The 17,546-nt window shown below is 39.5% G+C and overlaps 1 protein-coding gene across 15 annotated transcripts in view; it reads right to left on the reverse strand.

Moving 5' to 3' along the window:
• FNBP1 (formin binding protein 1) overlaps positions 1-17,546 on the reverse strand; it is a 155,647-nt gene that overhangs the window by 31,167 nt on the left and 106,934 nt on the right. For all 15 annotated transcript variants that reach the window (XM_043498750.1, XM_043498749.1, XM_043498744.1 and 12 more), the window contains 2 exons: positions 7,429-7,557; positions 5,816-5,962 (listed from right to left, as the gene is read on the reverse strand). In XM_043498750.1, coding sequence (XP_043354685.1) covers positions 5,816-5,962; positions 7,429-7,557 — 276 coding nt within the window. The remainder of the gene's footprint in view (positions 1-5,815; positions 5,963-7,428; positions 7,558-17,546) is intronic.

Below are 17,546 nucleotides of genomic sequence, written 5' to 3' on the forward strand. Positions count from 1 at the left end.
AGGACTAAGTATCATCTAAAGAAACAAGTAGTATGTAGCACTAATACCAAATGCAATCAGAAATCAAACAGGAAACATGGTTCACTGAAGAAGACATTGAAATGGGAGTCAAGAGATCTGAGTTCTTTTCTCAGATCTCTCACTAAGCTGATATATGACCTAGGGCAAGTCACTTCACTTTTCGGTGCCTCAGTTTCCCAGTTGTAAAATGATGCTTACTCACCTTTATAAAGTGTTTTGAGGTCCACAAATGAAAAGTGCTATGTAAATGCTCATTAGTATTCCTGTTTATTTCCCTTGAAAAAATTAAAACGCCAGTGCTTGAATGGACAGCTTGCATTAGGTGACTCAGAACACCTTTTGCATACACTCAAATTCACTAATGGGCATCCACAAAACATCTTGTGCAATACAAACCTTCCATTATAGAATTGCTATGCTTCCAATTGCAAGCCAGATATCAAAAGCTCTGATAAATGCTGCTGTCTTAAAGAGAACCAACTTAAATGCTAATTGGTCTTCTGCTGTTGTGAAAAGCCGTGTACCCTTCTGTCCATATTGAATTTCTGTAGACCAGAGGTTCTCAAACTGTGGGTCAGGACCCCAAAGTGGGTTGCAATCCCATTTTAATGGGGTTGCCAGGACTGGCTTAGACTGGCTAGGGCCTGGGGCTGAAGCTGAAGCCCGAGTCCCACCGCGCGGGGCTGAAGCCGATACCCAAAGGCTTCAGCTGTGGGTGTCGGGGCTCAGGTTACAGGCTCCCTGCCTTGGGCTGAAGCCCTGGGGCTTTGGCTTTGCCCACCCTCATCCCAGCCCAGAGGGGCTCGGGCTTTGCTCCCCATCCTCCACCTGAAGTGGTGGGACTTGGGCGGGCTTAGGCTTTCATTCCCCCTCCTGGGGTCGTTTAGTAATTTTTGTTTTCAGAAGGGGGTCATGGTGCAATGAAGTTTGAGAACCCCTGCTGTAGACAATTACCTCATTCACAAACTGGCCACATTTTGCATGCAATTATTTTACCTATCTATTATCAGATAATAACTAACCAAAACTGTAATGATACATAACATTCTTGTGCATTAGATCTTCAAACGTAGCGAATTTTCAGATGCAAATCTTCTAATTGCTCATGTGCGATTCACAGCAATTACATAAATGCATTTTAATCTAGCGGCTTTTCAAACACACAGGCTGTGATTTTTAAAGGAGCCTACTTTTCATCAAGCACATGGGGCCAGATCTTCAAAATTCTCTCAGCAAACCCAAATCTGGCCAGAGTGCTCGGCATCCTGTGCTGGACATCTGCTGGCCACTTATTTTGGTGCCTAAATGGAAGCTGAGATGTTCTGTAAATCTGCCCCTACATCACTTAAACAAAATCTAGCATGTACAAAATATTAATCGCTTGTGCAATGCGACCAAACTTTGGCCGAGACCATTCACCATAATTTTTAAAAGATCAGCATCACCCTATGGAATAGATGTTTCAAATCTGTAAGCACAGAAAGAATTTAAAGAATAATAATATTCTCCTATCATCCTTCCTTAATATACATATAATCTATTGGCTTTTCTAGGGAGGAAGCTCTTCATTTCATACCATATGGGTATTTTCTCTCTCTCAGGTCATCAGAGAAATTGCGCCTTAGTGCCTAGAGGGCTCATTAGCCAATGGATATTAAGAATACTGCCACGCCACTGCACTTCAAAGAGAAGGGTGGTGCTTTGACCACCTTTTGTGGCTTTTGTTTGTATTCATTTGAGCATATGGAAGCAGCCTAGGACGATATGCACATATCTGACCTGAATTAAGCAAAGACAAGACACAAGATTTTCAACATCACCTAAGGGGGGTTTAGGAGGAAGGGTTCCATTGAAAGCTAATGAGATCTGTGCTCATAAATCTATTAGGTCCTGTGTAAATCACCCCCATAAACCCTAAAGAAGGTACTGAAGCACTTTCCCTTATTATTCACTAGTTTCACCTTAGCTTGAAATTAAAACTCGCCTAATTCTAAAGATGTTTAATTATAAGCGTGAAAGCAAGAGCCGGGGGGGTGGCAAGAGATTAAAAAAAATCAGGTTACATTATATATTTTTGCTTTACTCCGTCCTTCTGAACCTTTCGTTTCTTCTCTTTTAATTATATAATGTTCCTTCCATATTGTCAAAACATCCTACCATTACAATGGAGCTAAAAATAACTAGCTAATTCTGTGTATCAGACAGCAAGAATGTCATAACAGGAACTCAGAAGTCCATAACAAATTAATCCCATCTATTGCCAGAGCCTGCAGAGGCAAATTCCACACAGGTTCACTTAACAGTTATTGTGGTTTAGCCTTGCAATAATGACATCTGCCTTACTAGAGTTACTATGAAAAGGAATGGAAAAAAGCAGCATGCTCCTAATAAGTACATTAAAAATAGAGACAAATTCTATTCCCAGATAAATCCATGCACCTCCCCATTGATTTTAGTTGGAGTTCTGCAAGCTGAGGAGAAGGCAGAATTTGATTCTTAGCAAGTATACTACTTTTGAACAAGTAACTAACTAAAGTAACAACTAAATAAATTAAGCCTGAAAAACTGGCAGCTTTGGAGGTGGACAAGAGTGTCTTTCAGTTTTCTTTCCAGCTAAGGTGTAATGAATATTAAATATATCCAATATATCCTGTCAGTTCTTAACACAGAATAATGAAGTGGAACAAAAATGGTTTTCCAGAACTCTCACAAGGAAAAGTCCCCACATATATTTCAGTGCTAGGGAACAAATACATAGACAAGGACATTCAGTTCTGCTTTGTGCTCCTTTGATTCTTGAACATAGTCTCTGAAAATCCATTAGTGGATGGCAAGAAGAGGAATTCATGTACTTTTATTTTATTATGAAGCAGCACCTCTATCACACCGGCTAGAATCCACATGATGAATGGCTTAGCCGCTCTGTAACTGAGGTTTCCTTAACACAAATGTTGATCGCAACATATTTTTAATGTCTCCACTTTAGCAATTCTAGCCCATGATGGCTCTTCATTTTAATACTTCCCTGTCATCAGTGTGTAGGCAGATGGAAAGGAGATGGGTGTGACATTTTGTTGCAGAAAGTAGCATTAGATATAGTGAAAGAAAAGTTCAAGCCTCATTAGTGCCTCTGTGTGAGCACACACATACCAGAGGAACAGATGGGATCTAATGGAGTATGCACAGAACGGGAAAACTGAGGCTGCCAATCCCCGCTCTCACACAACTCCCTCAAGTCATGTCAGGTATGTGCTGACCTCTGAAGATCAAAGGCACAATACAAGCGGTATTACACACATGCAACCACAATTGTGGTGCTTCCTATGGAGTTCACCCAATTATGTTTCCATAGCAGAATAAATACATTGCAATTCTGGGTGCCACCTTTTTATTTACTACATGTACAGCACAATTTTAGTACTACAAATTGTAGACTTCATAGTTGCTGTATGGAACAGTATTATTTTTATAGATATTTGTAATACTAAATGTACTGAATTAGGTAAAGAGCCAGATCCTCAGATGAAGTTCACCAAAGAAGTACAAAGTATTATTTAATACTCCTAAAATAGCACCAGTAATGGCCTTGCTATCAGCCTTTAATTTATTAATGCCAAAAAGAACAAATATTAAAATCTTAAAGATCCATACATTATTCAAACTAGAGTTAATTTGAGATACTTTGGTACAAAAGGCAATGTTGATCATGCCTCTGATTTTTTTCATGTGTCTCACAATATTTGATATTTTACTTAAAGCCCCAATTCCAGGAGTTATGTTATTACATGAGAATCTCAGCTTTCATTTTAAAAAAAACAACCACCAAATTTCTAGCCACCAGGGTTATGTAGAAAGCTAAAAAACATGGCTCAAGTGCACCCAAAAGGCTCAAAACCAAAAGCTAAATGAAAAGAACCCCACATTTATCTTCTTTAACAATGTCATGATTTTTGAGAACTGTACTTGGGGTTGGGAATACTGTATTAGTGCTTGTGATTAACACAATGCCAAAGTTTCTTGCATCTGAGAATTCCTGTCTAATCTCTGCACTGGTTACATATGAAAGCTCACAGTCTGACTTACACAAAGCAGGGTTGCTCTTTTCTTGCCAGGGCAGGTTTTGAGTCTTGGCTTGTGTTCCTTTAACCACATACTATCAACAGTTCTCCATGCATTCAGCCTTGCCTGAATCTGACCTGTGCTGGCTCATTTTCAAAGCTGAATCCAGCCCAGATCCAGGTAGGCTGTCTAGCTCCACATTCAGAATTTAGCATTTCCATAATTATGAGAATAATTAAAATAAACAAATTTCTGCAACATTCGGTATGATGTGTGGTTCTGTTGAAAAGCTAGAGCAAACATTTCTGCCACATAAGAATTGACCACTAAATATCTATCTGTGATAAAACCCTTCGTCTTCTAATTGATGCTGAAACCTGTTTATTAAGGCCTTGTCTACACTAAAGAGTTAAGTCAACGATCATATGCGGCTTTAATTACATCAGTTGTCCATGTCCACAGAACACTCCTTTTGTCAGCGGAGCGCATCCATAGTTAGTGCTCTGGCATTGCATCATGGGTAGCTATCCCACTGTGTAACCAGCGACCCTCTATCGCTGGGAGAGCTGGGAACAGATTGCAGTGCATCATGGAGGAATGCTCACCATCTCATGATGCAGTTATTTCCATCCCATCATTCCATGGACTTCCGACTTCGTTTCGCGCCATTTTTGAATAGCCCCTGTAAACTGTGCCCATCATCTCTGCCTAAAAGCATGGATCCTCAACTGCTGACTAGTTTGGTGATAAGCATTATGAACACAACGCAGCTAGTCCTGCAGTATTTCATGAGCAGGGAAAGTGAATCTGTGGTGCCTGCCCTGCTGTGTGCAATGGAAAGAAACCATTCAAGATTACAGCTGGCATTCATGGAGCAGCTGCACAAGGTGGACTGTTGGTTCTGGGCTTGGGGAACAAGCACTGAGTGATGGTATAGCATCATGATGCATGTATGGGATGACGAGCAGTGGCTGCAGAACTTTCAGATGCGCAAAGCCACCTTCCTGATGGCTTTGCAGCAACGGGATTCCTTAATGGCAGTGGGGTGATCGATGGCACGCATATCCTAATTTTGGCCCCAGATCAAACCAACACCAATTTGGGTTGGTTTGATGTACCAAAAGTTCATGATGTACGCATCTTTAGGAACACTGGACTGTATAGAAATCTGCATACTTGGACTTTCTTTCCAGACCAGAAGATTCCAATGGGGGATGTGCAATGCCCATCCTGCCAACTCCTTGCTCCTGTGGCTCATGAAGCCTTACACTGGGAATCTAGACAGTAGCAAGGAATGCTTCAACAACAGGCTCAGCAGGTGCCAAATGAACACTGAATGTATCTTTGGCAGATTAAAAGGTTGCTGGCACTGCCTTTTTGGCAGGTTAGACCTCAATGAGGAAAATATTCCAATGGTCATAGCAGCCTGCTGTGCTCTGCATAACATTTGTGAAACGAAGGAGGAAAAGTTTCCCCAGGGGTGGAGTGCTGGGGTGGATTAGCTGGCTGCTCCTTTTGAGCAGTCAGATACCAGGGCAATTAGAGAGGCTCAAGGGGGCACTATTCGAATCAGAGTAAGCAATTTGGGGCAGGGACCATCTTTATGTTCTGTGTCTGTATAGTGCCTAGCACAATAGGGTTCTAGCTCCCCACTTGCACTCCTTGGTTTTATTATACAACTAATAAATAATAAAGAACACAGGAAAAAGAAGAAGATACAACATTCAACACTTACATTTTTCTGATCAATTGATTCTGCTGCCTTTGTTATTCCATCCAGACACTTCACGATTATGGGGATCACCTGGCGGTCCACTTCTGCATAGGTTTTCATGCATTCGCCTATCCTCACTATCCTCTTTTCCTCCATCTGTTGTATTTTCTGAAACATTACATTTCACTTTAATCAAGCATCAAAAGTTTTTTCACAGTTTCAATTAATTTTAATTTCTCCAACAAATCAGCTCCTGTTATATCAATTGTTTAAATAAGACTTTAAACCCAGGCAAATTAAGATGGTTATTCTCATGTAATATATGGTTTAGTGATTTCGGCGATCAAAGGACAGCCTCAAAATAATCTCCATATTACGTTACAATATTTACATCAGGGCATCTCATTATAGGCGCCCTATTGATCACTGTAGAGAGTGCCAAGGATCTTCAGTTCCATTGACCTCTGGTTTTAGGACACAGGAAAACCAGATGTTGCATATTCCTGTTATGATGGATTATAATAGGAGGCACAGTGTGTGTCCAGGTGTCAAAGGTGCATGTTTCATGTTGAAACATAAGACCTGATAGGACACTGACTGCTGAGAACCACCACCCCCATACTCATTTTTTTCCTGTTAAACTGTGACCCAACCATGATCAACAGAAAAAAAGAAACAATTGCAGGAAAGAACACACTGATATCATTCTTTTAAAAGTAAAACAGCTCTCTGAATGCTATTTTAACACTTAAAGCAAAGCAAGGGAATTTTCTGGAGCACTGGAATGCACAGGCACCCAAACTATGCTTAACCAAGGATGTAAGTTCAATTCAGTGCTTACCAGATCCAAAGGCCTTGTAAGAAATGTATACATGGCCTGGGGATGCTGCTTTTTTTAATAACACAAAATACCTTGGAATAATTTATCCTAGACATTGGCTTGAATGACCATGAATAAAGAGCACAGCAGTTTTAACTTTCTCTCTGCAGTTTTAACGTTCTCTCTGAAATGTCTTTCTTGGCTATCATCTGACATTTTTAGTAAACTTAATCAAACTGTAAGCACTTGCCTCTTTGACATCCATTAAGCTATTGCCCAACATGAACATGGTATAAATCTAAACATCTTTGAAATCTAGGTATGAAAACAGGTCACAAAGGAGCGTAAGGTTTTATAGATGACAATACTCTCAGCTGATTCGTGCCTCAACAATGCAAACAATGCTCTCATTCCCCAGCTGCATGGACGTAGAGTGTAATAAAACAAGACTATGAGTAATGTCATCAGGCATGCTCCTTCTTGCCATACCACCTAGCAGACTCCCACTTCCCACATTATCAATCAGTCTGGTAGCTAGCCCAGAGGTCAGAGGGAGTTTAGTAGACTGAGCTCCATAACATCTCTTTGGATTCATAGGAATTGTTGCTCCCACCAAAGAAAGCAACTACTTCTTTTAGAGATCCTGGGTTGCTGCATCATGTCCAGTGTCTGCTAATGCAGTGCTGTGGCTTTTGCAGAGCAGAGAACTGGTATCACAGAATTGAGCTGGCTTACCAATGCATTGCAATGCATCCAGTCGATGTAGCCACACCAAGAACACAGGCTGCTGTAAGTCAGTACTATGAAATCTCACCTGGAAGATGTTTGGTATGTGTGTGTGATAATGTTCGTGTTGCTCGTGGTTAAATTTCTGAAGAATGGATGAGTATTCTCCTTTGCTGTCATCTGCCATTTGATGTCGTATTTGTGCTTGCTGTCTTGCCTGAGGATAAGCCAAAAGAACATTATACTTTATACTATTTAGAGGTAAGTTGTACCAGACTAGGACGGTATGGTTTTAGCCACTCCAGTTTTATTCCTACTGCATTTACCACTATTCACCACACACTAAACTTTGGGGGAAACATTAGCAGCTGGATCTTTGCACACTTTCTATTTTTATTGTCTCTCTTTGTTCATTCTCCTCCTCCATTAAATCTTACCTGCTCCAAGTATTTGTTCCAAATTTGCACTACCAAAACTCATATGGCCTTATTTTTCCTTTTCATGTTCTCACTTTTGACATCCAGGAATTTACTCTGCGCTTTGCAGGACCTTGCCTTTTCTAAATACTGTGAATAGTTGGGCCCAATCCCGTGAACCTTCTGCGCTTTGAGATCTCATTGAAATCATGGGAGCTAGAAACTTGGAAAGCTTGTAATACCAGACTCTTTAGAATGGTGTTCTTAGATTGACTAAGGAGATAATGGTTATTATGGCCTAAACGTGCCTTCAGGTCTGACATCTCCATTCATTTTCATTCTTTATTATCAGAGAAAGAAATCTTGTACCACAGCTGTAATTTTACTGCTCAGTTTATTCCTCCAATTCCTATGCTCCAGTTTATGTTTGGGCAGCTGATCTCTCCTATTCTCACCAATATGTTCTTTCCATACACATGTTTGAATTCTGTGATCATCCCCTTATTCCCACAACAAGACTGTCACAGCTGTAGCTCATCCAGGACTCTCTTCCTTACCTCTGTACTTCTCTTGACATATATGGCTAGTCTTCCCACTCCACCCCAGGCCTGCTCAGATGTTTTCTGCTCTCCTCTGAATAATCTACTTCCCTGTTGGCCAGCAAAGTTTTTTTTGCTTCCCCACACTAGAACCAATACTACAATGCTGGAATCCTTTGCATATGTGATCCCACCATGCTCTTCCCAGTGCTTCCGCATTTACAGAGATGCACTTCCTTGAGTGACCCCTTCCTTCATATTTGCTGATCTCTCTCTCTCTCTCTCTTTTTAGATTCTCCTTCCTGAGGCCTTCTGTCACACTGTCCAATATTATTTTCCTCTCTGTCTACCCTATCTGTTTATTTCAGCTGCCTTTTCCTTCCTCGCTGTTGGCCTTTGCACAACATCCCTCCCTCTCTCACACCCACTCCATATCCCTTTGCCTCCTATCCTGTGTTCACTTGTTCACTCTCCTCTTAGTTTCTATTCTCAGCCAGTGCATTGTTGCCTGTTCTGCTCCGATGTAGCGCACCTCACCTGTATATGCTCCCATCTGTTTCAAAAAGAGTTTCATGTCCTTGGACCAAATGCTGCTCTCAGAAATGTAGATGGGAGTTTTGTCATTGATTTCAGTGGAATCAAAATATGGCCATGTACACCTAAACCCTCCTGGCTGCACTATCTCTTCAGGCATCCTCCTAATCTGACACTTTTTACCTAACCCTTGGAGCAGAGCTGAGAATATTTTTGGAGGGTTTGAATTTTAAGATTCATTCCTAAAATACTGCCAGGTTTGATCACTCATTCCCTCCCAAAACAATCCTACTAGAACAGTTCAGAATTGGGTTATCCTGTGAACTGTTCCAGGCAGACAATAGTTTCCTGACAATAAATCCACATAAAATACCAGATCATGAAACATTTTATGTATGATAAATGGAAAGTAACAAATTGTGCCAGAAGGTTTCAGATCTCCTCTTGCAGAGAAATGAACCTGTTCCTCATCTATCCATCCAGCTCATAGCTATCACCTAATTATTTATTTCACTCAGTTCTGCAATTTCTTTTGCAAACACACTTGATTGTAAAACTTTCCTGGATTCATTTTATCTTAGTTTCATAAAATGATTTAAGAAACCCAGTGAGAGAGAACTCATTGGGCATGATGTGCATGCCAAGAGCCAAAACAGTAGCATTTAATGCAAAATACCATAATTAGAAACATATAAGTGAACTAAATCAAAGAAATCAGCCATATGCGATGCTCCCAAGATTCTTCAACTTTCTGCTAATTATGGTAAGCAAGCATGCATGTCTTCAGGAATTTTATTTATATACAATGAAATCCCTAGAGGCCAGTTCAGTTTTTTTCTACATGAGAGCTATATTACTTATTATACACACGTATTTGCATTAAATTTGATTAAGGAACAATTATTGCTACATTTTTACACTGAAAAAAAAACCAATATAAAAATGAAGTCACCCATACAAAAATCTGCCCAGCTATAACAGTAATGTAAGATTGTCCCTTCCCCTACCTCTTACTCATGGTCCAGCTGCTATAGATCAATATTCACTTCTGAATCCCATTCTGTACAGCCATCTAAGAGCAATCCATAGTTTGAGCTAAGTTCCATGGACAGCCCAGTTCTGTTTACACAAGCTGCCATTATCTCTTGACTTCATCGTTGAAACATAAGACCAGTAATTCATGAATACGAATTTAGGGCCTGATCCTACAAATCACTCCCCAAAAGAGGCCCATTAGTTTCACATGAATAAAGTATCTCATACCTAAATGTTTGCAGGACAGGACCCATAGTTTTCAACGTGCGTGTAAGTGCCCCAAAATATAACAACACAGCAGATGAGTAACTAGAACTGGTTACATTCCAAAACAAGAATTCCAATCTGAAAGCCACAGTAACGTTATTGTTCCTCCTCACCTTTTTTTTGAATTGGTCAAGCTCAAGACATTTTAAATGTTTTTCCAGTGAGGTTTTTGGATCTTAAAATAACATATAAAAATACCTGGAATTTTTTAGATTATTACTACTAACATCACCACTTTAATATATTTATATTTTATAGCACTGTTCTTGTACTCTGGTGGGAGTTACAGAATAATAAAAATACGAGTTGGGGACATTACATTTCAGATTCAGACTCCTCATGGATGCAGTAGTCTAGAGCTGCAGGCACGGAGTCGCACAGAAGAGGGAATCATATGAGTAATTTAAAGGTGAACTGCACAGGAAATAAAATACAAAACCAATTTTTTTTATCCTTTACTGCTCATTTATACATAAAGAAAGCTCCAAAGAGGTGGAGTTTTTTCCTGCTTCTTTTTACATTAGAAAGTTCCGATTTTGGCTTGGCTTTTCCTAGAGGACAGGCTTTGGAAGACCAGATCCATGACTTCAGAAGTAAGTGTTTGAAACCTGAGCTTCAGCTTTTTCTCCCTTCTCCTTTCAAGTGGGCAGGGTCCATAGAACCAGAGCTCAGGTTTAAACCTCCAGATGCAAAGTCACATTCCAGGTGAAGTCTTCCAAAGACTGACAGAATTCTCCAGAAGAGAAAATATATGTCAAGACTAGATAGTTACAATACAACCAAAGAAGAAGAACAAATGAGGTTATCTTTATACATCATAAAGAAGCAATAAAGAGCACATGCCTGTTTGTTTTGGTTTTTTTGCTTTGCACCTCACCTGTCATGCTGAAAACTAATGAGGCCCCCCTCTTCATGGAATCTCTTTTCCAGTATTAGTTTATGCGCCCCCAAAATAAACATGCATATGAAGCATGCTGCCTACTTCTTAGCTGTCCTTAGTCTGCTTTTGCTAAAGCAATTCCTTCTTAAAGCTCATATGCAACAATAAAACCTAAAAATCACAGATGCAGCACTTCTAATTAGAGACGATTTCTTAAAAATTGAACTGCAGCCTGATATCGGCTGCATTGTTAGTCTTTTCAGCCCCATATCAGCCAGGACATGGTAAAATCCAGATTTCCAACAAAACCACAACTCAGATTTTACTGTTCATTTATTTCAGAGTCATGCTTTCTATAAATACCTGAGTTATGAATGAAGGATGAGGCAGATCTGTAGGTCCAGATCCTCAGCTAATGTAAACTGCCATAGCTTTATCCGACTTTGACAGAGCTATTCCAATTTACACCAGCCAGGGATCTGGCCCATTAGAACCCTCTCTAGCATAGGAGGTGCACAAAACTACCATTATTTCTGCCTGAATGATGATGCTTCCTTTCTCAGCTTGCCACACTAGATCTTGATGGTAAGTGGGAAGAACTTAATTGAATGGCGTTTCCAGTACTCAGTAAAAAATACAGCATGAAATGTCCATGTAAGAGGCTGGGTTTATTATGCCTTGATGATGCTAAACATTTGTAAAATTAAAATAAAACAAAGGATTATGTGATGCATTTTAATGGCCTGATTTTTAGAGGTGCTGAGTAGCTGCAACCCACATTGACAGCAATTGGAGTTGTGGGTACTCAGCACTTTAAAAAAAACAACAACCAGGCTTACGTACACAGATTTGTCTCCCATGCTGAAAAACAAACTGAATAACTGCACAGTTTGGCAACAGTGCTTTTGCCTGTCTCTACCAGCTAGCAGGAAAAAACAAATCCTGTGGTATCAAACTTCTTTTTGCCACATTTCCTGCACCAATTTTCTATCTAACCACTGAATTGCATTAACAAAACTTGCACACAGCAGTTTCTGCTTGTTCCAGATGCTTGTAAGATCCCAGCAAACCTTTAGAGATGGGGAAAAAGGTGACCTAAATGGGTGGCATTGGAGCTGAGATCAGTTATGGTCTACAGTCTTTTATGGGTGAAGTACTTCACTCAGAAAAAGATTTTTCCCCTCTTAAATTTAGGAATTAAAAGAATTTCAAACCTGGCAAACATTTTTTTCTGATGTAACATGGATTACAGGGCATGTTTGAGTTTCACATGAGGCTACTTAGAACAGCTACTTTTAAAAGCTATACTCCAAGAATTTTGCAGTTTAGCAACAAAATGTATTCTTGTATTGGATGGACACTGCACATTAGGGCTGGAAAATTTTCCCAGATTTATCAATAATTTTTGCATGCATGCAGTGTAATTTAAATATCTGCTTACTGACCTCTAACCAAAACATAGTACTTTATAATCGAAGACTCTTTGAATTCCTTTTATTATATAAAGATTTCTTTTAAAATGCTCATGTTGTGAAAGTGAATTGGAAAAGTAAAGAATACTGGCGTAAAGATGTAAATTCCAGGTACTGAGTTTCTTGGAATGAATGCTGAGATGCAACATATGAAATAGGCTAAACTGGAGTTTTTAAACAGGCAGCCGGAGTTTTGTCATACTGTACGTTGTCCAACTCCCATTGAAGACAATGTAACTGACTTCAATGGATTATGGACATGACCTTTTTATGATTAGCATTCAGAAATTCTGTGAGGAATAAGAAGTTATTATATGTTATCATGCCATTACAATGATGTGTCTTAGAGAAGTTTTTAAAAAATTAATTACATTATTCAGACTACATCACATCCCCCAGTATGGTTCTGTGTTCTAGAAAAACTGTCAATTAGTTTTTTTTGAGGGGTGATCAAATTTCTCCTATCCTATTTACCATTTCAGTCTGCAGTAAGGATGAAGAATGAAGCATGTTTTGTTGAGAACAATTCAAGGGAACTTTTCAAAAGACACATTCCAGAAACAGCAAAAGGGTTAATAGATATATTGTCTTTTAGGTTTACACAGGCAAAACATAACTCCCACAGGCTGTTGTCGTAGAAGGCAAATGAATAACTGAAAAAGGAAAAAAAAATTCTCCCCACAAAAAAAAAGGTCTCCAGGGTACAGTCAATCCACAATGAGTGAAACAGTCCAACTTCTCAGCAGTTGGTCTTGTCCAGAAGTGCACTTTTAAGTGCAGTTAAAAGTTTGATGGAGTTTTAAAAAAAATTTTGGGCAGACAAGTGTGTAAGATGAAGCACCGTCAGGTTGCCGCCTGCCAAACAATAGATCTGTCTTTGATTAATACAAGACCAGACTGAAATGGAAATATGAACAAGAAATTTCAAAATAGGTTAATGATAAAAGCATGCTAAGAAATACTTCACAATTTCAGGAATGTTTTCAATTGTTCCTATAACATTTCAGTCACAGTGCCTGATGCTGCAACGCAAACCATGAGTCGCTGCTTATAACTGCAAGTATTCATTACCAGGGAGTGCAATGGGACTTCTCATGGTAACAGTATCATCAGTAGAGTTTACAAGACTATAATCCATTTTTAACGTTACAGTTTATGGACAAATAGTCCTATTGACTTCGGTTCCAACTCAACAAGATGCTTGAGCACATCTCTAAATCAATGGGACCACTCACAACCTAAAATTAGGCATGCATTTAAGTCCCTTGCAAAAACAATCCATTAAATGGGACTGAGTGAGTATGGGTTTCATAATTGGGTCCTATGTCATAATACATTTCAAATTATTTTCAAGTAGTGTATTATTATCCCATTGTTATTTATTCTTTTTTTAATTTATGGGACCAATCCTGGAGTATTATTATTATTATTATTTGTTTTACTGTTGCACCTAGAAGCCCTAGTCATGGCCGAAGACCATCATTCTTAGACACTATACAAACAAAGAACAAGTAACTCTGCTCACATGATTAGACTCAGCTGGTGAAATCCTGACCTCATTAAAGATAGTGGGCATTTTGCCATTGACTTCAACAGGGCCAGGGTTTCACCCTTTGATTTTCGTGCTGGAAGGATCAGGTCCTATTATTAACTATTATGCCATAAGCATTTTGACCATCTCCTCAAGCAAGCAGGAAATAGGTTTTCAACATTTTATTTCCTTGGGGAAAGTAAAAGGAAAACAGATTGTTACTTTCAATCATTAGAAGGAAGAAACCTAACAAGCAATGAATCCCTGAAAACCCTTGGCTGAATGTAGCCAAATACAAACAAGCAAACAGCTGATAGGGAGGAATAAAGCTTCATTATCAAACACTAGCAAATGTTATCTAGTGCATTAGCACTGCATGTAGTTCTGCCAGCTTATATGAACACACACTAATGAAAGATATATTAGAACAATAAAATACCAAATAAGGCTCTAACAAGTAAGACAGATCTGATTTATAGAGTTCAGAAAGAACCACCAGCATTACAAAGCTGCAACACAAATCCCAACCCCAGTTCTTTAACTGTTCTGGTCCCATCCACACTGCAAACAAAAATTCATGTTCATACACATGCCAGACATGTACAAGCCCAGTTAGTCCTAGAACTACCTACCTCCTACCAATTGGGTGGGTAAGCCTGACAAATCAGAGAAAGGATGGACTTGTGGTTAAGGCATTGTTCTGGGATTTGGGAGATCTGGTTTCAGTTCCTAGCTCTGCCACAGGCTCCCTTGTGTAACCTTTGGCAAATCTCTCAATGCTTCTATTCCCCACCTACAAATGGGGATAACTATAATTCCTTTCATCCATTTTTTGTCTGTCTTGTCCATTTAGTCTGTAAACCCTGCAGGGCAGGGACTGTCTTTCACTAAGTGTCTGTACAGCACTTAGCCCAACAGGACCCCGATATTATTTGGAGCCTGTCAGTGTTACAGTAAAACAAATAATAAAAAACACCAGCAACAACCACCACCCAATGGTAGTAAATATGCACAAAGAAGAGTACCAAGATTCATCCATACGGCTTGGTGGCCTTATTGAATCAATCACGCCTTAAAACCAGAAGTCCATCTTCCTACAACAGTGGTTCTCAAGCCTCTGTTTATGGAGCATAATAGTCTGCAGAAACATTTCTGGAGGTCTACAGAGTGAAACACAGGGACAGCTGGGATGTCGGAAGAGAAGTCGATCCTGGTGCGTATGAAGTGGCATGCAGCATAAATAATTTGGAGAACCACAGCAACATTATAACACCTATTTGTAGGTCCAATTTATTACAATAAAAATAGGTGTTCCTCTTCCTCATTGTTTGCAAGCATTTGAAGGTTTGGAACTGTGGCTGATAAAACTCAGATATGTGGTGCTCTGTTTAGCTGCAGTAAAATAAGCAAACTAAACTCTGGGCTACATAAATAGAAGTATATCATATAAACAGTGGAAATTATTCCAGCACTGAGGGATGAATTAGATCATATTTGGAGTACTATGCACACTTCTAGTCATCTTACTCTAAGAAGAATTTTACAGACAACATACAACCACAAGGCAGGACCAATGGAAGAAAAGAAATTGCTAGTTTGAATTGTTAACCTTGCATTATTTTATATTTATGGCTAAAAATTATTGACTGCAAAATGTTGATTCATAGGCTAGCTTACAAACAATATACAAATTCCTGAGCTCTTGACCCCACTTTTACTTAGTCCTTATTCAGGCAAAATACCCACTCAATTCACTCTAAGTGCAACTGAGTAAGAATTATTATTATTATTTGTATTAACATAGCTCCTAGGAGCCCAATAAAAATGGAGTAAGATGGTCCCAAGCATCTGACACAAAGTTAATTAGTCTCACATTGTATAATAGTTCATGCCTTATTATTAAATCCGTAATGAAAGTGGTTTGCCCACATTTGATCTTTACTAATTCAGAAGTTTGCAGTTTACATATTTCCCCCAGTACTGTACTTTGTAATATAAAGTGAGGAAATGTCTAAGAAGGATGCATTTTTATAAGATGCTCAAATGGCCATTTAGTGAAGAATGGTTGTGGTGTACAGCTGCTAACAGAAAGGAGATGAGGCCAAATGGATTTGTTTGACCTAACATCCAAAAGCATCTGATGTTTCCATTACTTGCTCTCCTCTTAGAAGAGCCTACACAAAATCTATACATAGTACATGAGGGTATTTATGAAATGCAGCTGCTTCTTCCTGTTAGGGTGACCATATGTCCCGATTTTATAGGGACAGTCCCGATATTTGGGGCTTTTTCTTATATAGGTGCCTATTACCCCCCAGCTCCTGTCCTGATTTTTCACACTTGCTATCTGGTCACCCTACTTCCTGTACTTACCCAGAGACACTGTAGCCATTAACCCTTAGTTGACCAGAAAGCAAAATTCATAAATTAATTATGAGTCAAAGTGGAAAAGCAGCTGTTAAAAATCACAAGACTGTCATGAAGGAAAATAAACTGTTAGAAAACATGCAAATAACTATCTGGAAAGAATCAATGCTTTCATGTACCGCCCTGCCTGTTGGGAAGCAAGCACTTAGAAAGAAGGTGTGTTGGTATAAACTGAGCAATTTACATTAGGCTTAATCCCACAGACCTCATGAAGACATTGCCAGGGCAAAATCCCAATGAAGTCAGTGGGAATTTTGCCTGAGTAACAAGTGAGTAAGGATTGCAGAGTTTAGCCCAGCTTCATGTTTAAAATAAGAAGAAAGCAGCTGCTTATTCACCGAAGGTGAAATTCAGTTTGTGCAGAGGACCAGAGGGCAAGACAAGTTCTATGCACAACTTACTTCCCGCATAATCACTTAAGTGGTAGATAGGCTGTATGTCTCAGCTGTGTAGGGGTGAATTTCAACCAGATTGCATATTTTGTTTGCATTATTGATTTACTGGTATAAATTCACAGCAGACAAAGGGGTTGGGGGGGGGGAAGAGAGAAGCTAGGGGTTTGGGATTATTTAATACAAAGGGTGAAATAATTTTCTCTGTGTTAAACAGATTTTTAAATAGTGCAAGATTTTTCCAACTTTTTATAATAATAAAAACAGAGCCCTAACTTTTCCAAAGCGACTAGTGATTTTGGTGCTCCATTTCTTAGTGCTCAACTGGAGTTACCTTAAAACGGGCCCAATTTTCAGAGGGCAGATGGCTCAGCATTTTCTGAAAAACAAGGCCCTTTAAAGGTTTGTCTACACTGCTTCTCAAAACCCACCACAGTGAATCTCAGAGGCTCAGTCTTCAGACTTGGACTCATACTATGGTGTTCAAAACAGCTGCGTAGTCGGTATGGCTCAGGCTAGAGTGAGGCTCTGGAACCCATTCCCCTCCCCAGCTTCAGAGCCCAAGCTCCAACCTGAGCCCAAATGCATACACAGCTGTTTTTAGTGCCATAGCACGAGCCGGAGTCTGTAGACCCAAGTTCTGAGACTCACTGCCATGGGTTTTAAAATGCAATGGAGACGTATCCTGAGGGGCCTAAGAACTGGGACACCCA

This window comes from Dermochelys coriacea, chromosome 16 (assembly GCF_009764565.3).
Source record: "Dermochelys coriacea isolate rDerCor1 chromosome 16, rDerCor1.pri.v4, whole genome shotgun sequence".
In the NCBI taxonomy this organism is placed as follows: Eukaryota; Metazoa; Chordata; order Testudines; family Dermochelyidae; genus Dermochelys; species Dermochelys coriacea.